General features: G+C 43.9%; 1 protein-coding gene across 1 annotated transcript in view; it reads right to left on the bottom strand.

Moving 5' to 3' along the window:
• Nucleotides 1-22,041, bottom strand: part of LOC140723892 (uncharacterized) — a 68,366-nt gene extending 46,325 nt beyond the window's left edge. Inside the window, exons 1-3 of the mRNA XM_073038432.1 lie at nt 21,900-22,041; nt 13,045-13,169; nt 3,052-3,491 (exon numbers count right to left, since the gene is read on the bottom strand). Of these exons, the coding sequence (XP_072894533.1) occupies nt 3,052-3,491; nt 13,045-13,169; nt 21,900-22,041 (707 nt within the window). The remainder of the gene's footprint in view (nt 1-3,051; nt 3,492-13,044; nt 13,170-21,899) is intronic.
• Nucleotides 22,042-22,441: the final 400 nt, after the last annotated feature.

Here is a 22,441-nt window from a genome sequence, read left to right as displayed (position 1 = left end):
TTAATCCAGCAGACTCCTGCAAAGCGGCAGCATCCTTTTCATCTAAATATCTCTTTATGTCATCAGGCACGCACCTTTTGAATTCTTCAATTAGAAGCAACACTTTCAAGCTGTTAAAATCATCATTTATATTTTTATATGTGCACCAGCGGTCAAAACACACAAACTTCTCATAAGCAAGTTCCATATAAGTTTGGTTCACAGCCTTCCTCAAATTTCTAAACTTTTGCCTGTATGATTCTGGGAAAAACTCGTAAGCTTGAGCACAGCCTGTTTCACAATGTCATAATCAGCTGCTTCATCAACTGTCAAAGCAGAATAGGCTTGCTGAGCCTTCCCCTTAATTACACTTTGTAAGAGAATAGGCCAACCCTCTTTTGGCCACTTTAATCTCTGAGCAACCTTCTCAAACTGCTGAAAGTATTTATCAACCTCTGCTTCGTCAAATCGAGGTACCAATTTAACTTCCCGACTGGCCTTAAACTTATCTCTGGAGTCTAACGCTCGACCCCTTTGCTGCAATCTCTCTGTCTTTTCCAGCTCGAACAGCCTCTGCCTTTCTGCTTCCTCCCTGTTTTTCTGCCTCTCTAGCCTCAAACTGCCTCTGCCTTTCCGCAGCCTCCGCATTTAATTTTCTCACTTGTACGGGAGCTCAAGCTCACGAGGTTTACTTTCAGGAAACACGTCTAACTCCTCCACTTTAAACACACCCTCAGATATATAATGTTCAGCTACTACACTCTGCATCTGTGCCCACCACATTGTCGAATTCCCCTTAGCAAGTTTTAACCTTTTAGCAATACATTACAACTCAACCCTTCTGGCGTCCTCCAATGCCTGGCACTTCGAGACATCTATCAACATCCATTGCTACTGATTTTCCACACATAAATAAATCAAAAGGTATTTCCCCAATGAAATCGATAATTAATGACTACGCCGCCTAATCTGTTCGTATCCCAGACGCAGGCCCAAATTTTGTTATGAATTGTGACGCTTTAGAAACGACCAGCAGCAATAGGCTACACCTGGAGTCTGTTTTAATGTTAAAACTATCTTTATTAGAATCTACTTATAATATAGTAACTTAAACAAGAGAAACAAATGTGTTATGTGTATATATGTGTGTACTTATAACTCCCAGACTATTGAGCTCGGGAGAAACAAGGCTTGGAATCTTCAGATGGCAAAGTAGGAAAGTTCAGTTCAACCATGGAATAGGTGATGAGAGAGATATTTGTAATCCAGCGTAAATGTTGAGAGAAGGCAATTATGTCGAATTACACAGGTTTCATGGTGGTAAAACGAGACAACAGTTGCTGTAGATTTTATCCGTCATCATTCCAAATCCACATACGAATTATCACGGAAAGTGACTTGTCACAAGGGGTATCGTCTTCAAGTGAATTACCCCACCACACCCAGGCAAGGGTTAACACATCAGTGGTCTTCACAGGATACCCCAAGTCAGATCCACTCCTACGGATCAAACGAGGTGACAACCACACATTTGAGTACGCTGAATCGATAATTAACCCACCCTTGGGGGCATAGGAAAGTTGCGATCAGTGACACTTGGTCACTAGTTCCCTGGTTGCCATCCTTTCATTTTTCCTCCTTAGTCTCCGTCTGACTCTGAGTGTCTGTGTCCTCGGTTAAAACTAAACAAGCTGCGAACGATGTAAAGAAGCTGCAAGTCAAACTGATTTAAATTTTTAATTTCACTCTCTTAAAATGACAGTCCACAGCAAACGAACTCTAGGGATTCATAACAACGGCAACTCCCCATTGTGAACTGACTGATGAGCCAGTACTTGGGATGACTGAGTGAATCCTTTCCCACATTCTGAGCATGTGAACGTCCTCTCCCCAGTGTGAAATCGCTGGTGACTCTGTAGGTTGGCTGACCGAGTGAATCGCTTCCCTCATTCTGAGCAGGTGAACGGCTTCTCCTCGGTGTGAACTCGCAAGTGACTCTGTAGGTGGGATGACTGAGTGAATCCCTTCCCACAGACTGAGCAGGTGAACGGCTTCTCCCCAGTGTGAACTCGCAAGTGACTCTGTAGGTGATGTGACTGAGTGAATCCCTTCCCACAGACTGTGCAGGTGAATGGCTTCTCCCCGGTGTGAACTGGCTGATGTCTCTGTAGGTCGGATGACCGAGTGAATCGTTTCGCACATTCTGAGCAGGTGAACAGCCTTTCTCCTGTGTAAGATGACAGGCGTGCCAGTTGGTCAGTTGACCGAATGAATCCCTCCCCACAGTCTGAGTAGGAAGGATGGTCGATTGAGTCCCTCGCTCCACTTCTTAAATACCTAGACAGAGAGAGCAAAACTGGCGTGCTTTGTTTGAGATTCCTGGAGACAAATTCCTTCTAATTTTTAACCTGTAAAAAGATTTACAAAATTCGTCAATGACTGTAGGACAACATTTCAGATGAGATTACATGAGTTGCCAACGTTTGATTTGGTATCACATTGTTACATTGACGTTAATCCCAAGTTGGAAGAGAAACCATCTCCTGACTGGGCAGAGTGCTGGTATCTGGAATGACCATCAATTCTCTGATACTCTTCCTGTCTCTATCAGAATGGGGCATTTCTGCCGTCTCCAATTTGAGCATTGTTTTGATCGGTGGCCTTCACAGGATACCCCAAATCAGATCCACTCCTACGGATCAAACGAGGTGACAACCACACTTTTCAGTACGCTGAATCGATAATTAACTCACCCTTGTGGGCATAGGAAAGTTGCGATCAGTGACCCTTGGCCACTAGTTCCCTTGTTTTGATCTTTCCATTTTTCCTCCTTCGTCTCCATCTGACTCTGAGTGTCTGTGTCCTCGGTTAAAACTAAACAAGCTGCGAGCGATGTAAACAAGCTACAAGTCAAACTGATTCGCCTTCTTAATCTCTCTTAAAATGACAGTCCACAGCAAGCGAAACCCAGGAATTCATAACAACGGCCACTCCCCATTGTGAACTGACTGATGTGCCAGTACTTGAGATGACTGAGTGAATCCTTTCCGTCATTCTGAGCAGGAGAACGGCTTCTCCCCAGTGTGAACTCGCTGATGAGTCTGTAGGTTGTCTGACCGAGTGAATCTCTCCCCGCAGACTGAGCAGGTGAATGGCTTCTCCCCACTGTGAACTCGCTGGTGTCTCTGTAGGTTGGAAGACTGAGTGAATCCCGCGCCACAAACTGAGCAGGTGAATGGCATCTCCCCAGTGTGAACTCGCAAGTGACTCTGTAGGTTGGCTGACTGACTGAATCCCTTCCCACAGACTGAGCAGGTGAATGGCTTCTCCCCGGTGTGAACTCGCTGATGACTCTGTAGGTGGGATGACTGAGTGAATCGCTTCCCACAGACTGAGCAAGTGAATGGCATCTCCCCGGTGTGAAGTCGCTGATGTACCTGTAGTAAGTCTGACCGAGTGAATCTCTCCTCACAGACTGAGCAGGTGAATGGCTTCTCCCCAGTGTGAACTCGCTAGTGTCTCTGCAGGTTGGAAGACCAAGTGAATCCCGCTCCACAGACTGAGCAGGTGAATAGCCTCTCCCCAGTGTGAACTCGCTGGTGTGACATTACGTCAGATGATTGAGTGAATCCTTTCCCACAAATTCAGCAGATCACCAGCCTTTACCCGATGTGAATTGACTGGTGTGTCGGCAGGTGGGAAGACCAATTGAATCCTTTCTCACACACAGAACAGGTGAATGGCCTTGCCCAGTGTGAACTTGCTGATGTACCTTCAGTTGAGAGGACCGAGTGAATCTATTCCCACTGTCTGAGCAGGTGAACGGCCCTTCTCCTGTGTAAAATGACGGCCGTGCCAGTTGGTCAGATGACCGAATAAATCCCTCCCCACAGTCTGAGTAGGAAGGATAGTCGATTGAATCCTTCACTCCACTTCTTAAATATCTGGACAGAGACAGCAAAACTGGTGTGCTGTGTTTGAGATTTCTGGAGACAAATTCCTTCTTGTTTTAACCTGCGAAATGATTTACAAAGTCCATCAATGGCTGTAGGACAATATTTCAGATGAGATTGTTGGAATCGCCAAGTTTTGATCTGGCTGTTCCTCACTGTTACAATGAGGTTCAACCCAAGTTGAGAGAAATCATCTCCTGACTGGGCAGAGTGCTGGTATCTGGACTGACCATCAATTCCCTGATGCTCGTCCTGTCTCTATAAGAATGGGGCATTTCTGCCATCTCCAATCTGTGCCTTGGCTCAGTTTGACTCTCTCCATTGGTATTATTCCCTCTTCCTGCTGAGCTGCATGGGTGCCTGGCCCCACAGTAACTGAAACAATCTCATGCAAATTGCCTTTCTTGACGTGCATCTGGGATTTTCTTCAACGTATTATTAACTTAAAGTTCCACAATTTTAACGCCATATAAAAAATCCCTGCTGAGATGAATGGTTGGTCTGTACAGCTGTTAAAAGGACTTAGAGTGAATATTACTATTACTTCAGGTTCTTGTGGAAAATTACAATACAGAAACAGGCCATTTGGGCCATCTGGTTTGTGCTGAACTAATTAAACTGCCCACTCCCACATCCCTACCATCCAGGTACCTACACGAACCTCCTAAATATTGAAAACATGCTCGCATGCACCACTTGTGCTGGCTGCTCATTCCACACCCGGATGACCGTCTGTGTAAAGAAGTTTCCCCTCATGTTCCCCTTAACATTTCACCTTTCACCCTTAACCCATGGCCTCTGGTTGTAGTCCCACGCAATCTCTGTGGTAAAAGCCAGCTAAGGGGAGTAGGGGGCGACCGTGGATGACAAGGGAATTCAAGGACAGTATAAAAATAAAAGAGAAGATGTATTACATAGCAAAGATGAGAGGGAAGCCAGAGGATTGGGAAACTTTTAAAGAGCAACAGAAGATATCTAAAAAGGTAATACGGGGAGAAAATACAAAATTCTAAATTCTCCTACTAAATTCCTGTGTATACAAGCCTGGCTTTCCCGGCTCCTGTTTAATTCTTACTGAGACAGAAAGAGGGGCGGAACTATTTGACCATGCAGCGTGTTTACACTTGCTTGCAGCTTGTGTTTACATAGCTCACAGTTTGTTTTATTTAAGCAAGGACAGTCACAAACACCGTCAGCCAGAGAGAAAGAAGGAAGATGGAAAGTTCGAAACAAAGGTTCCTAGAGGTCAAAGGCCACTGTTTGGACTCTCCTATGCCCCCAAGGTGGGTTGACTATTGATCCAGCGTAAACCGAATATGTGATTGTCACTTTGTTTGATCCATTGGAGTGGATCTGTTGGTTTGGGAGTATCCTGTGAGGACCACTTGTGCTAACCCTTGCCTTGGTGTGGTAATTCACTTGAAAAGGGTACCCCTGTGACCAATCACTGTTGGTGATAATTCGTATAATCCATCTGGGGATTTTGTTGGAGTATCCCGTGGCTACCACTTTTGTTAACCCTTAGCTGGATTCGGGTGTGTTATGTGGTAAACACTTGTGAGAAGGGATATTCTGTGGAAATCACTGTCGGTAATACTTTGTGTGTTGGGTCTGGATTGGGAGTACCTTGCGGAATCTACCTGTGTGTTAACCCTTGCCTGGGTGGTAGTTCCTTCTGAAGACAGTACTCCTGTGATAAGCTACTTCTGGTGATAATTCGTATGTGGATTTAGAACAACGACGGATACGACCTACAGCGACTGTTATCTTGTTTTACTACTGTGGAATTTGTGGAATTCAACGTAATTGCCTTCTCTTGACATTCACCTTGGATTACAAATATCTCTCTCTCGTCATTGATCCCGTGGATGAACTGAATTTCATACTTTACCATCTCAAGACTTTAAGCTTGGTAGTCCCTGCGCTCAGTGGTTTGGGAGTTATATTTACACATATGTGTCCTCCTAACACTTTTAGCTTTTGATTATTTTGCTAATTTGTTATATTATAAGTAGATACCAATAAAGACAGTGGTTTTAACATCAAAAGCACACTCCAGGTGTGGTCTATTGCTGCTGGTTCATTTAAACCGTTACGGGAATGTAATGGAGGTGTTCGTGTTTATGACTTTCTGGGGGCCCCCATGTTAACACCTTTCTGTCTCTCTGTCACACCTTGCCCAACTGGTAGAACTAGGGGCCTGCTGCGTAAAACTATGATTCCAATGTCTGTAATCCTGCTCAACTAGAGTGAGGAACTCTCAGCCTGGGCTTCCTCAAATAACACCTGGGGAAGAGAGTGAGGAACTGTGGTCCAGTCAGAGACGACTGTGGCTGTCGGTGTTTTCCGGGATGGTATCGCAGGCCCCCACCAAACTGAACTTCCTATACTGGGAAACATACATCCTGGCCATAACTGCAGGTGCCCAGCAGCCGAGAGGAATAACTGAGACTGTGCGATTTTGGATGATCGCTTTTCTCTCCTATGGAGTAGCCAGGAATTCACGAGAGATAATCAGTTTGGCTACAAGCACTTGAGGAGCTGGCCACAATACTACAGGGGCCCTGACAGAAACACAGGCCCAAGTAACAGAAATATCCACTGAAATGATTGCAATCCGGCAAATAGTCGGAACCTGTTCTATTATTGACACAGAATGCTGCACCTATATCCCTGATGAGTCTACATCCCTCTCCAAGCACACTGCCGAGGAGACTGACAGCATCAAGAGAGTAGGGCAGGATTTACACGCGTTCACCAAAGGGTCGAAATGGTGATCTACGAAGACCTGTCGGTAATAGGTGAGGCATGATATTGCATTATGTCTAAATGGTTGTACATATCATTGTTATAATCACTGATGTATGCCGTTTTTACCCACTGAGAAGTCAATGCTGTACTTGGTTGCTTTCTCTGTAAAAAGTTACTGCTTTGTTGATCATGTAATGATCTAAAGGAGGGAATGATAAAGTATGTTAGAAGGTTAACACTTCGTTAAACCATAGCAGCCTGTTTTTCTGAAAGAAACTGCTGATGATCAACAGATGTACTAAGCCATGCTGAGCCATATTTCTTCTTCAGGGTAGCTAGCTAGGGTTTCAGGATGCTTATCTCCTTGTGCACTCATGTGTAGAGATAGGACAGCTTCAGTCTGTTCTGTGTGTATAAGCCATTATGACTATTTTGTAATTTCTCTTTAGGGCCTGGCATGTAGTAAATATTTTTGGCTCCAGCCTGTCTTGTGTGGGGAGTATCTGGACAGATATATCTGTGGTGTAAGGGGAATTGGTGATTTGGGTGGGAGCATTCACAGACTGTTCCTGGCTGAGTGACCAAGTAAGTAAGTCCCGCTCGGAGTGGATAGTTCAAAGGTTAATTTACTATCAAAGCAGGTATCCATAAATAACGCTGAGATTTTTTTTTCTTCTCCAGAGAACCACGAAACAAAGAAAAAAGGGAAGTCGTTCGGAGAGAAAAAAAATGAAACTCCCTCCCCACCCCCTGAATCAAAAAGGACGGCATCCCGATCATCAACGCCCAAAACCCACCCCTCCCGCACAAAGGGAAGAAACATATCGGCACCCGTTATAAAAACATTCCTACCCGGCACAACTGCGGAGGATCCGGTGTCACCAGTGTAGAGGCGGCCGCATCGGGAGCAGCGGACACAACGGGCGACCCCGGAAGATTCACAGGTGAAGTGTCGCCTCACCTGCAAGGATGATTGGACAACGGAGAGAGTTCGGCCGTCCGGCCCTTTCACTGTGACACCCCGAACTCCACATCAAATCCGTCCAAACGAATCTCGATGAACTTTAATGGCCAACCAATATAATTCCTCTCAGCGATCAGCTGTCAGAATGATTCCCTGACTCTGAGAGGAAGGGGTATCTATGGTCCACACTGTCAGGGTGTTGAGTTTACCAGGAGACAAAGACTGCAGGGACGAGAGGTTTTCTGTTGACTAATACACTGTGTGTGGACCCCGCTGGCAATTCTGGTGTTGTGACCCGAATCGAGACAAACACCACGCTGCCCACTCCACCAACAACACGGCACAGCCGGACACATAACAGGGGACTTTACATCCCACAACACTGGATTCAGTGATGAAACCCGTGATTAATGTTGTTGTCTCACCGAGATGTCCATTAACCCTAACCCTAACCCTGGAATATGGTGTAAAATCCCTCTCCCCATAGTAACACGGGTTATACAGACCAAGGACAAACTGCTGGAGGATCTCAGTGGGTCGGGCAGCATCTGTGGAGGGAAATGGACCGTCAACATTTCGGGCCGACACCCACCCTCTGGACTGAGTGTGGACGGGAAATAGTCAGAGAAAAGAGGTGAGGGTGGGGATGAGGCAAGAGCTGGGGAGTGAGAGGTGGATCCAGGTGAGGGGGGAGGTGGGAAGGTGGAAATAGTGACAGGGGTGGGAGGTTAGTGCTTGGGGCAACACGGGGCTGAAGAAGATGTAAATTAATTCCATAGAGGATGAGCAAAGAGGTTAGAGAGTATTTGTTAGAAGAAGATTAAGAAGATTCACCTGACTGATCCCTGGAGTGCTGGGGTCATAACTTGAAGAAAGATCAAACGTGATAACTCTAAATGTCATTTAGAGATTCGAGGACTGAGAGGAGAACACATTGAAATGCACAACATCATTACCGGTTGAACCAGAGATCCCAGTCTCTGAAAAAGGGGGTGGACTGTCCGGGACTGTGATGAGGGGAAATGTCTCCATTCCGAGGGTGGTGAATATCTGTAAATCCCCTCCACAGAGGGCGGTGAAGACTCAGTGATCGTCCTCACGTGGAAAAGAGGCCGGCAGAAGTGTGGAAGGGATCGAGGAATTGAGGATCGGACAGAAACATGGATGAGATAGGAGAGCAGCCGCCATCTTGTTGATGGTCAGAGGGGCCGAATGGTCACCTCCTGCAGTTTCTCTCTTGATGTTTCAGGGTTCCTGTCCACTGAGGCCCGTGGAATGTGAATAGAAATTAGTGTTTATAAACACAGAACTGATTTAAATGAAACGTGAACACTTCCTGTTTGGGCTTGAATTATGTTTCGGACCGGGATGGGAATCGAGCCTGTGACTCTGTGACCTGGGGTGGAGGGAAAGGGATCGGTGTAGATATGGTGTGGAAAAGTAGACATGTATCTGGTGTAAATATGGAATAATGTAGGGAATGCGGCAGATGGGTCGGGCAGGGTGTGAGGGGAGAGGAGCAGAGTCACCAGTTCAGGAGGGAGATCCTCCACCCGTCACCTGATCCCGTTTCCCGTTCACGTTTTTCTGTAGATCTGCAGCATCTGCGGGTCACTGCTCAACGTGTACGTGTAGCTCACTTTTTGCCCCTGCAGACAAGGCAGTGAGATCCGGATCTGTCACGTCCTCTCGTTGTGGGTGGACAATGATTTTTTTTCTGTAATATTTTCTGCATGTTTCATTCACTGTTTCGACGTGCTGAAGTGCTGCCAACGTTTCTGGGTGTATGACCCGTTTATGTGAGAATTTAGCCATCTGTATTTCTCTGAGCTTCTCATAAATGTGTACAGTTTAATTCAGCTTCACTTCAGAATTTCCAAAGCAACAACCCAGTTAGTCAAATAGTTCCACACAATTAAAATAGTTTATTACATTTTTACTTTTTCTATTTTTGTACTATATATATATATATATATATATATATATATTCTTATTTTAAATCACAATTGTTAAAATCTTTTGTTAAGAATTAACAATTAACAACGGATTTCCTGGCGTATGCTGGTGTTATTAAACCAGATTCTGATATTGATATGGGAGACCAACCACCGGTCACGTGATCCCTGTTACTGCAGATTGTGATGTGAGATTGAAGCATTTTCCATATATTTGCTTTCCATAGAAATTACAACAGTTCAGTTTCCTTCTGTGGTTCCAGAGCAGAAGCTCAGTCTGTCTAATATTTCCACACAATTAAAATTGGAAATTTGTTTATTATCATCACGTACGAAGCTACTGTGAAAATCTTGCCTGATGTATCATCAACACAGATCGATACATTACGACGGTACATCGAGCTGATATACAACAAAAAAATAACTGTATCAAAGCATTATGGCTGCAGAGAATGTGCAGTGCAGATAGACATATGGTGCAGGGTCAGGTCGAGTTACATTGTGAGGTCGAGTCCATTTTATCATTCATTTGGCTTATAACTGCAGACAGGAAGCCATCCTTCAGCCTGGTGTTACGCACTTTAAGGCTTTTGTATCTCTTCCCCGATGGGGGAGCGGGTTTGCAGTAAGAATGTACAGGTTGTGAGGATCCTTGAGTACATGTCCTGCTTTTCCGAGGGAGGGGAAGTGTAGGAAGAGTCCATGGAGTGGAGGCTTGTTTCTCTGATGTTATCTGCTCTCCAAAGTTCTCTGCAGTTCCTTGCAGTCATGGGCAGAGCAGTAGCCATACGAAGGCGTGACGTATCGACAAGAAGCTCAGAGACCGGGGCCTTCACCCTGCCTTGTGTAGCTGAATCCTGGATTTCCTGTCAGATCGCCGGCAGGTGGTAAGAATGGGCTCCATCTCAACTGTCTCTCTGACCCTCAGGACACATAACCCACAGGGTTGTCTCTTTGCCCCTCTCCTTTACTTTGTGTGCACCCATGATTTGTGTTGCCACCCACAGCTCCAATCTGCTAATTAAATTTGCTGACAGCACTCCATTGATTGGCCTAATCTCACATAATAACTTAAAATCGTTCAAATGCCTCCTGACAAGGCTCGATCCAAACAAACTTTTCACCCTTCTTCAGGTTAGTCAGAAGAAGAGCGATAGCAGCAAAGTTCTTACAGAACTTACGGTAATATCCATCCATTCCCAGAAACCTTCTAAGAGCGTTTTTAGCAGTCAGAATAGGAATTTAAGAAATTGCCTGGACTTTTGCCCGAACAGGAGCCAACTTGCATTGACCTACAACATAGCCAAGACAGGTCACAGTGGCATGGCCAAATTCACTCTTAGCTAAGTTAACTGTAAGGCTGGCCTGGGAAAACCTGTCAAACAGTTTTTCTACTGCAGAGATATGCTCTTCCCAAGTGTCACTACCTGTGACTAAGTCATCAATATAGGCATCTGTGTGTTCCAACCCTCGAATTACAGAATCATTCATTTTCCGGAATGTTCCTGGACCGGTTTTCATTCAAACAGCAAGACATTATATTCATACAACCCAGATGGTATCACAAATGCACAATTTGTTCTACCTCTGTCCGTCAATGTAACACACCAATACCCTGTAAACAGATCAATCTTTGTAAGAAATTAAGCTTTTCCAACCTTATTGATGCAATCATCCATCCTCGGGATAGAATAGGCATGTGTTTTTATTACTGCATTTGCCTTCCTATAATCAGTGTAAAATCTAACACTACTATCAGGTTTAGGCACAATAATGCAGGGTGAGCTCAAATCTGATGCTGAAGGACTAATAATACCATTTTCCCGCATTTTTTCAATTTCTTTCTCAGCCTATTTACACTTTTCTACGTTCATGCGATATGGGTGTTCTTTAATCGGTTTAACCAATATCTACATCATGTATTGCGACCGTGGTTTGCTTGGGAACATCGGGAAATAAATCTTGAAACTGCAGAATTAATTCCTTCAGCTGTTGTTGTTCTTTTGGCTGCAGTTGAGCCAACCTGTTATCAAAGTTTTCTGGAACAACCTAGATCATTAGCCTAACTGGGACAATGTTTGGCTTGTGAAAAGTCTCAGACAAGTCAATTGCTTTATTCTCAGGGTTGCCAGATTCATATGTTTTGACAACAACACTCACAGATGGTGCCTGCTTGTCAAAATAAGGCATTATTATATTTATCTGTACCACCTGTGTTAGTTTACATCGGTCGGGTGTTTTGATAACATAATTCACAGTATTAATTTGAGAGGCTATTTCATACGGTCCATTGAGTTTTGCCTGAAGTGGATTTGTCAACATTGGACATAAAGTAAGCACCTTATCCCCCACCTGGTATTTTCTTTCGCAAGCCCACTTATCAAACCAACACTTCATTTTGTTTTGAGAAATCTTTAAGTTTTGTCTCGCTAGACTACAGGCCTGGAGTAGTTCATTGTTGAACTTCAAAACTTAGTCTAACAAGTTAACACGCACATCCCCATCCATTCACTGTTCCTTTAACAAGGTCAAAAGTCCCCTCACTCTATGACCAAATACAAATTCAAATGAACTAAAGCCCAGTGATTCCTGTACGAACTCTCTTACTGCGAACAAAAGCAAATATATTCCTTCATCTCAGTCCTTTCCATTTTCAACACAGTATGTCTTTTTTTGGCATGTGTGTGCGTGCGTCCGATGATGTATTTTTCAAGCCTTTACAAGTCATTGAGAGAGAGAGAGAGAGACAGTGTGGAACACATTGTGTCTTAATCATTGTTTTGAGGGTAGAATGAAACCTTTCTAGAACCCATCGTAATTCTGGATGGTACGCAGACGGTGTAATTTGTTTAGCTCCCAGTACATAAAATACCTGCTGGAATAATCCAGATGTTAAATTGCTTCCTTGATCAGACTGGATTTCTTTAGGCAAATCAAATAAAGTAAAAAAAAAAACTTGGTAAGAGCCTTCGGCGCAGTTTTAGGTTTAATATTTCTGAGAGGTATTGCCTCTGGGAATCTGGATGCAGTTCACATGATAGTTAGCAGATACTGATGGCCAGCTTTAGTCTTTGGCAAGGGGCCAATACAATCCACTATAAATTTTGAAAAGGGTTCACCAAATGCAGTTATATATAGACTGCAGTGGGGCACTGTGGAGATCTGATTAGGTTTACCAACAACTTGACTAATGTGACAGTTTTAGCAAAAGGTCACAACATCTTTCCTCAGATTAGGCCAGTAGAATTATTTCATAATCCTGTTTACAGTTTTATTTACTCCAAAATGGCCAACTGAGGGCAGACTGTGGGCCAAAGTTAAAATTTCAGTCCTATAAACTTCATGAACTACAACGGTGAACAATTGCCCACTTCGCACTCGCTGGTATAGCAGTTGGCCTCCATTTCCTCATTATCACTCCATCCTTGAGATAATACCCTACTGGCACCTTCTTAATTTCATCATTGGAGAAAGCTGTTTCTTTTAAAGCTTCAAACTCAGGGTCTTGGTTCTGTTCTGTGATAAACTCGTCTGCGTCAGCAGACATTTTAGCTATACTTCGAGTTCCTGCGCAGGAAGAATAAATGTTAAAATCCATCTGTGGGTCGTCAGTGGTTGGGTTAGTTGTTAACTGCACTGCAGGAACAACTTTACCATCTGCCAGGTCATTCACTAACAGGAAAGTAACATCTTCCTCTGGTAAACTGGAGCATACTCCCATCTGAACAGGTCCAGAAACCAAACCTGACAGTAAAGTTAGCTTGTGCAATGGCACGGAAACCATGTCGCCCCCAATGACTTTAATAAGATTTACCTCACCAGTGTTAGTCTCATCACCAAACTTTAGAACGCTGTCTGATATAAGTGACTGAGAAGCCCCAGTAACTCAAAGAATTTTCACTGGTACCCGGGTTGACCCTACTTTTACTAATACAAACCCATCTGACATAAAATGATCGAATCCCATCTTAACTCGGTCAGACCTCTCAGACCCTAACTGAACCGCAAACAGAATGTTCAGAACACTGTGGGTTGATAGGTGCTTCAACATACTGACACAGGCATTCGGGACTGACTCCTTTTCCTTTTTCATCTTCAGGATGGAACAATTAACCATCATATGACCAGCTTTCTTACAATAGTAACAAGTGAGACCAGAATATTTCTCCTTCAACTGCTTCCCTTCATCCTTACTCTTGTCAGTATTCCAGCTTTAATGTCTGGTTTACCCTGGTGATCCCTGCTCCTCTTTTGGAAGCTCTTATTCGGGACAGTCTTAACCTTATGAGTAAAAACAAACTCATCTGTTATTCTATCAGACTCCTGCAAAGTGGCAGCATCCTTTTCATCTAAATAGGTCTTTATGTCATCAGGAATGCACCTTTTGAATTCTTCAATTAAAAGCAACACTTTCAAGCTGTTACAATCATCATTTATATTTTTATATGTGTACCGGCAGTCAAAACACACAAACCTCTCATAAGCAAGTTCCATATAAGTCTGTTTCAGATTCCCTCAAATTTCCAATCTTTTGCCTGTATGCTTCTGGGACCAACTCGTAAGCTTTGAGCACAAACTGTTTCACTATGTTAGAATCAGCTGCTTCATCAACTGTCAAAGCAGAATGGGCTTGCTGACCCTTCCCCTTAAATACACTTTGTAAGATAATAGGCCAACCCTCTTTTGGCCACTTTAAACTTTGAGCAACCTTCTCAAAGTGCTGAAAGTATATATCAACCTCTGCCTCGTCAAATGGAGGTACCAATTTAACTTCCTGACTGGCTTTAAACTTATCACTAGAGTCTAACGCGAGACCCATTTGCTGCAATCTCTCTATCTTTTCCAGCTTAAACAGCCTCTGTCTTTCTGCTTCCTCCCTGTTTTTCTACCTCCCTAGCCTCAAACTGCCTCTGCCTTCTGCAGCCTCCATCTTTAATTTTTCTCACTTGTACTGCAGCATACGCTCATGATGTTTACTTTCAGGAAACACGTCCAAATCCTCCACTTTAAACACACCCTCAGATACATAATGTTCAGCTATTATCCTCTGCATCTGTACCCTCCTTATTGTCGATTTCACCTTAGCAAGTTTTAACCTAGCAATACAAAACAACTCAATCCTTCTGGCGTCCTCTAATACCTCAGAGGTTGGCGCTTCCAGACATCTATCAACATCCATTGCTGCTGATTTTCCACACACAAATAAATCAAAGGGACTTCCTCAATGAAATCGATAATTAATGACAATGCCCCCAAAACTGTTGATATCTCGGACGCAGGCCCAATTTTGTTATGAATCATAACGCTTTAGAAATGAACCAGCAGCAATAGACTACACCTGGAGTCTGTTTTTGAAGTTAAAACAATCTTTATTAGAATCTACTTATAATATAGTAACAATCAAGATAAACAAAAGTTAACATTGTTATGTGTATATATATGTGCAAATATAACTCCAAAACTATTGAGCTCGGGAGAAACAAGACTTGGAGTTTTGAGAAGGCAAAGTATGAAAGTTGCAGTTCAACCATGGAATAGCTGATGAGAGAGATATTTGTAATCCAGCGTAAATGTTGAGAGAAGGCAATTATGTTGAATACCACAGGTTTCATGGTGGTAAAACAAGACAACAGTTGCTGTAGATTTTATCTGTCTTCGTTCCAAATCCACATATGAATTATCACCGAAAGTGACTTGTCACAAAGGGTATCGTCTTCAAGTGAATTACCCCACCACACCCAGGCAAGGGTTAACACATCAGTGGTCGTCACAGGATACCCCAAATCAGATCCACTCCTATGGATCAAACGAGGTGACATCCACACATTCGATGTATGCTGAATCGATAATTAACCCACCCTTGTGGGCATAGGAAAGTTGCAATCAGTGACCCTTGGCCACTAGTTCCCTGGTTTCGATCCTATTTTCCCTCCTTCATTTCAGTCTGACTCTGAGTATCTTTGTCCTCGGTTAAAACTAAACAAGCTGCGAGCGATGTAAACAAGCTGCAGGGCAGACTGATTCACCTTCTTAATCTCTCTCTCTCTTAAAATGACAGTCCACGGCAAACAAAACCTAGGGAATCATAACAACGGCCACACCCCAATGTGAACTGACTGGTGTGCCAGTAATTGTGGTGACTGAGTGAATCCTTTCCCACATTCTGAGCAGGTGAATGGGCTCTCTCCAGTGTGAACTTGCTGATGTCCCTGTAGATGGGATGATTTAGTGAATCCCTTCCCACAGACTGAGCAGGTGAATGGCTTCTCCCCAGTGTGAACTTGCTGGTGACTCATAGGGTGGATGAATGAGTGAATCTCGCCCCACATTCTGAGCAGGTGAATGGCCTCTCTCCAGTGTGAACTCACTGGTGTATCTGTAGGGTGGATGACTCAATGAATCCTTTCCCACATTCTGAGCAGGTGAACTGCTTTTCCCCAGTGTGAACTAACTGGTGTGCCTGTAATTGGGATGATCGAGTGAATCCCTTCCCACAGACTGAGCGTGTGAACGGCTTCTACCCAGTGTGAACTCGCTGGTGACTCTGTAGGTGAGATGAATGAGTGAATAACTTCCTGCAGACTGAGCATGTGAATGGCCTCTCTCCAATGTGAATTCCCTGATGACTCTGCAGATTGGATGACTGAGCGAATCCCTTCCCACAGACTGAGCAAGTGAACGGCTTTTCCCCAGTGTGAACTCACTGGTGTGCCATTAGGTCAGATGACTGAGTGCATTCTCTCCCAGAAATTCAGCAGATGACAGCCTCTGCCCGGTGTGGACTGACTGTTGTGTCCACAGGTGGGAAGACTGACTGAATCCTTTCTCACACACAGAACAGGTGAATGGCCTTGCCCAGTGTGAACTTACCTTCAGTTGAGATGACCGAGTGAATCCAGTCCCACTGTCTGAGCAGGTGAACGGCCTTTTGCCTGACTAAAATGATGGGCATGCCAGTTGGTCAAAGGCCGAGTGAATCCCTCCCCACAGTCTGAGCAGGAAGGATGGTCGATTAAATCTCTTGCTCCACTTTTTAAACATCTAGACAGAGACAGCAAAACTGGCGTGTCGTGTTTGAGATTCCTGGAGACAAATTATTTCTCATTTTTAACCTGTAAAAAGATTTACAAAATACATCAATGGGTGCAGGACAACATTTCAGATGAGATTACTTGAGTTGCCAAGGTTTGATCATCCAATTTACTGTCTCACCTTGAATGCTGAGTGACTGAACCTTCTTGACCAAACTTCCTTATGAGACTTTGTCAATTGCCTTGCTAAAGTTCATGTAGACAACATCCACTGATTTGACCTCCCCATCTATTTTGTTTCCTCATATAGATTACCATTCTGATCTTGTCTACTGGGGCAACCTCATGCCTTCTTTTATTTCTTTCAAAAGTGTTCACTTGAATTTCCTGTATTTCATAAGTACCCCATTTGTTCCTATCTGCCTGTACCTGGTATGCACCTCCTTTTTATTGATCTGGGAGAGGAAAGCCAAAGGGGTGATACAGCTGCATGCTGGGAGGTGGGGGTGGTTGGGGGAGGTTACACTAAAGTTGCAGGGGGAATGGGAGCCTGAATAACAGAACAGATAGTGGAGGGGTTGTGGAGACAGATTTTGTTCAGTCCTCAGACAAAGTCAGGAATGAAAAAGTTGAGCATGGTGCAGTGAATATGCTGAAGCCTGTATATTTCAATTCAAGGAGCAGCGTAGGAAAGGCGGATGTGTTCAGGGCATGGATCAACACCTGGAATTAACACTAGGATCTGGCAACTGTGGATTGAGACAGGCTGCTTTATGGCAAAGGTATAGGCAGGCAGAATCTTATGGGGTATAAGAAATGCAAGAGAACACTTAAGAAATAAACCAGTATGGCTAAAAGAAGGCATGAGGTTGCCCTCACAGAAAAGATGAAGGATAATTCTCTGAGATTCTAGAGATAGATTAAGAGCAAAAGGATTGCAAGGTCCTCTGGAAGACCGGAATGGTAATCCACGTGTGGAAACAAAGCAGATGGTGGATATCTTAATTCTTAAATATTTTTCCATCTCTATCTACTCAGGAGATGGACAAAGAGTCCACGGGAGTGTAGAAAAGTGGCATTAAAATCGTGGACCCTATACAAATTAAAGAAGAGTAGTTACTTCACTGTTCAAAATAGAAGATAGAAATCTGCAGCATATTCCAGACCATTCAGCCTAAAATGTTGTGCCAACCATGTAACCTACTCTAGTAACTGCCTAGAATTTCCCTAGCACACGGCCCTCTGTTTATCTAAGCTCTAGATATCTAAGAGGCTGTTAAAATACCCATTTGTATCTGCCTGGAACACCTCTGCTGGCAGTGCATTCCACGCACGCACCACTCTCTGTGTAAAAATCTTACCCCTGACATCCCTCAGTATCTATTTCCAGGCACCTTAAAACTATGCCCCTCGTGTTAGCCATTTCAACCCTGGGAAAAAACCTTTGGCTATCCACACGCTCAATGCCCCTCATCATTTTATACACCTAAAAAAGGCTCTAAACATAAAGAAGGAAATTATACATTGGATTGGAGATTTGTTAGAAGTATAGAAAATTATGAGTGTATAGATAGGTTAAATGCAAGCAGCTTCTTCCACGGAGGTTGTGTGGGACGACAACCAGAGGTCATGGGTAAGTGGGGAAGGTTAATATTTAATGGAACATGTGGAAAAGCTCTTTACTGAAATGGTTGTGAGAGCGTGGAATGAGATGCCAGCCCAAGTGGTGGATATGACCTTGTTTTTACCATTTAAAAGAAGTTTGCATGGGAGCCTGGATGTCAGGGGTATGAAGGGCGATGGTCCCAGTGCAGGTAGTTGCATTAGACAGCTTAAATGTTTTTTCAGCATTGACTAGATGGGCCAAATAGCCCATTTCCGTACTGAACTTCTCCATGTTTCTATGACAGAGAAGCTGGCCAAACTTGTTTGGAAGGGAAAGATAGGAGTGACAACGGAGCAGCAATGGCTGGAGTTTCTGGGAGCAATTCGAGAGCTGAGTGATTCCACAGAGTGGAAATATTAGAAAGACAGGAGGACACAAACGTAGCTAAAATGAGAAGCCAAAACCAGCATAAAGCCAGAGAGAGGGCACATAATAGAGCAAAAGCTTTTAGAAACCAACAGCAGACAACTAAAAAAACTCACATGAGCTCAGTGCGTGGAAGCATGATATTGTAGTCATTAATGGGTCTTGGTAGCTCCCAACAGTCTGAGGGATTTAGAGGAACAAAATATCTGGGGCCTCGATATCTCTTGAAAACCAAGGTTCCCTGCACCTGTTATCACTCAACTTTTATTTTGGCAGGCACATACAAACTCTACACCCTCAAAATTTCACTTCTGAAGGACTCCCGCTTACAAGTACTCTGTTGCCAGGGAACAGCCTGTTCCAATCCACACTTGTTAGATCCTTTCTCATACCATCAAAATTGACCTTTCTTCAATTTAGAATCTGAACCTGTGGTCCAGACCTCTCTTATTCCATCTTTATTTTGAATCTCATGGCATTATGATCACTAAATTCTGTCACGAGCCTTAGATCATTTCCCAACAGCTCAATGCCCCTCATCATTTTATACACCTAAAAAAGGCTCTAAACATAACGAAGGAAATTATACATTGGATTGAGGATTTGTTAGAAGTATAGAAAATTATGAGAGTATAGATAGGGTAAAGTCAAGCAGCTTTTTCCACTGAGGTTGGGTGGGATGACAACCAGAGGTCATGGATCAGTGGGGAAGGTGAAAATTTAACGGGAACATTTGGAAAAGCTCTTTACTGAAATGGTTGTGGGGGTGTGGAATGAGATGCCAGCACAAGTGGTGAATATGAGCTCGGTTTCACCACTTAAAGGAAGTTTGGATGGGACACTGAATGGTAGGGGTATGGAGGGTGATGGTCCCAGTGCAGGTGGTTGCATTAGACAGCTTAAATATTTTTTCACCATTGACTAGATGGGCCAAATAGCCCATTTCCGTACTGAACTTCTCCATGTTTCTGTGACAGAGATGCTGGCCAAACTTGTTTGGAAAGGAAAGATATGAGTGACAATGGAGCAACAATGGCTGCAGTTTCTGGGAGCAATTCGGGAACTGAGCAATTCCACAGAAGTGGAAATATTAGAAAGACAGGAGGACACAACCGTGGCTAAAATGAGAAGCCAAAGCCACCATAAAAGCCAGAGAGAGGGCACATAATAGAGCAAAAACTATAGGGAAACTTTTCGAAACCAACAGCAGACAACTAAAAAAAACTCAGGTGAGCTCAGTGCGTGAAATTGTACTCATTAATGGGTCTTGGTAGCACCCAACAGTCTGAGGTTTTTTGAGGAACAAAATATCCGGCGCCTCTATATCTCATTAAAAGCAAGGTTCCCTACAGCTGGAAATTTTCAATTTTTATTTTGGCAGGCACATGCAAACCCTGCACCCCCAAAATTTCACTTCTGAAGGCCTCCCACTTACAAGTACTTCGTTGCCAGGAAACAGCCAGTCCCAAACCACACTTGTCAAATCCTTTCTGATACCATCAAAATTGACCTTCCCCCAATTTAGAATCTCAACCCATGGTCCAGACCTTTCTTTTTCCATATTTCCTTTGAATCTCATGGCACTATAATCACTAAATTCTGTCACCAGCCCTGGATCATTTCCTAACAGGTTATTGCACACTTCTACGTTGGGAATTTTACATACTGATTAAAGGCACATTTGACAAACTTTACCCCATCTAGTCCTTTTACAGTATGGGAGTCCCAGTCAATATATGGAAAGTTAAAATCACTTACTGAATAAACCTATGTTTATTGACATGGTCTACAATCTATCTACAACTTTGTTCCTCTAAATCCCTCAGACTGTTGGGTGTAAACAAGTCCCAATAATGGCTACAATATCATAATTCCCTGTCCTGAGCTCATCGGGATTTCCTACGATGCTTCTTGCATTGTGATATACACAGCTCAGCACATCCATCGCATCATGCTCAACCATTTGATTGCTGACTCTATCTGAGGTCTGAACAACATCTGACTGGTGTCAAGAAAACAAACTCTCCCTCATTGTCACAAAAACAAAGGAGCTGATTGTGGACTACAGGAGGAATGGAGACAGGCTAACCCCTATTAACATTAACCAATCTGTGGTTAAGAAGGTGAAGAGCTTTAAGTTCCTTGGCATAAACACCACTGAGGATCTCACATGGTGCCCTGACGAAGGGTCTCGGCCAGAAACGTCGACAGTGCTTCTCCCTATAGATGCTGCCTGGCCTGCTGTGTTCCACCAGCATTTTGTGTGTGTTGCTTGAATTTCCAGCATCTGCAGATTTCCTCGTGTGTACGTACCGGCTGTGTTGTGAAAAAAGCACAATAGCACCTCTTTCACCTCAGACGACTGAAGAAGTTTGGGTTGGGGCCCCAAATACCAAGAACTTTCTACAGGAACACAATTGAGAGCTCCTTGACTGGCTGCACACTGCCTGGTATGGGAACTGTACTTCCCTCAATCGCAGGAAACTGCAGAGTGTGTTGGAGACAGCCCAGCACATCTGCAGATGTGAACTTCCCACTATTCATCCATTTACAGAGACAGGTGTGTAAAAATGTCCAAAGGATATTGGGGACCCAGTTCACCACAACTACAAACTGTTCCTGCTGCTACCATCCAGGAAACGGTACCACAGCAAAAGGACCAACAGGCTCCGGCACGTTTGTTATGTGAAAGCTACTTGTTGCCCTGGACCAAGGTTTTTGATGTCATTATCTTCCCAGAGAGAATGGGTCAAAACATGTCGTCACGGGTAGAAAAGTCCAGAACAAAAGGAGGTAGAACAAGTAACACACACAAAATTCTGGAAAAACTCAGCAGACCAGGCAGCATCTACGGAAAAGAGTACTAATGCTGAGTTCCTCCGGCATTCTGTGTGCGTTGCTTGGATTTCCAGCATCTGCAGATTTTCTCTTGTTTGTGATTGGAAGTGTAACAAAGGTGATTTTCTCAACTGGTGATGTAAAAGATTCTGTTCCCTTTCTCCGAGTTCCTAATCCTTGCATTTAGATAGTTGGAGCTCAGCTCTGTGTGAGAGATCCATCGGTTCCCATTCCCTCAGGGGAAAGAAGCTCCCCGGGGCCCGTGTACGGATCGTGGGGCTGAGAGAGCGGTAAGAGAGCATGACTGTGTCGGGATTGCGGGCCACGGCACCCGCAGTTCACAGCAATTGACCCTCACTCGGTGTTTAAGACAGTCACTCCGAGATAATCGCTTACCTGCGTCCGAGACCAGCAGCCGTGTTCCCGAGAAGCCTTTTCTGAGCTGCGCGCATGGGTGATATTCGCCAACGTCATCAAACTTGACGCCTGCGCAAATGATCGATGCTTCAGTGCCGGTGATATTTTTAATGCACGGCATTATAGGTAATCACACTGCCATTAACTGTTTCTGCAAGCCCCGGTTCCATGTCCATATCTCAGTATTTTTTGGTATATAGAAAACTCAACAGCTGTTTCAACGCAGAAAGAGGCTCCCATAAACAATATACTCAATATCAACGTGTATCTAATGCCAAAGTACAATCTCTTACAAAGGTCGATATGAAACACAAGAAATTCTGCAGTTGCTGGAAATACAGAGACGCACACACAAAATGCTGGAGGAACTCTGCAGTTCAGGCAGCAACTAAACAGAGGAGTACACAGTCCAGGCATTCTGAAGGAGCCCGGCCTGCACGTTGTCCATTTATTCCTCTCCAATTTTGCTGCCTGATCTGCCGATTTCCTCCAGCGTTTTGCATTTTTTTTCAATCAATTTC

The sequence above is a fragment of the Hemitrygon akajei genome, unplaced genomic scaffold, assembly GCF_048418815.1.
Source record: "Hemitrygon akajei unplaced genomic scaffold, sHemAka1.3 Scf000144, whole genome shotgun sequence".
Lineage (NCBI taxonomy): Eukaryota > Metazoa > Chordata > Chondrichthyes > Myliobatiformes > Dasyatidae > Hemitrygon > Hemitrygon akajei.
This window is presented reverse-complemented; position numbering and strand designations above follow the sequence as displayed.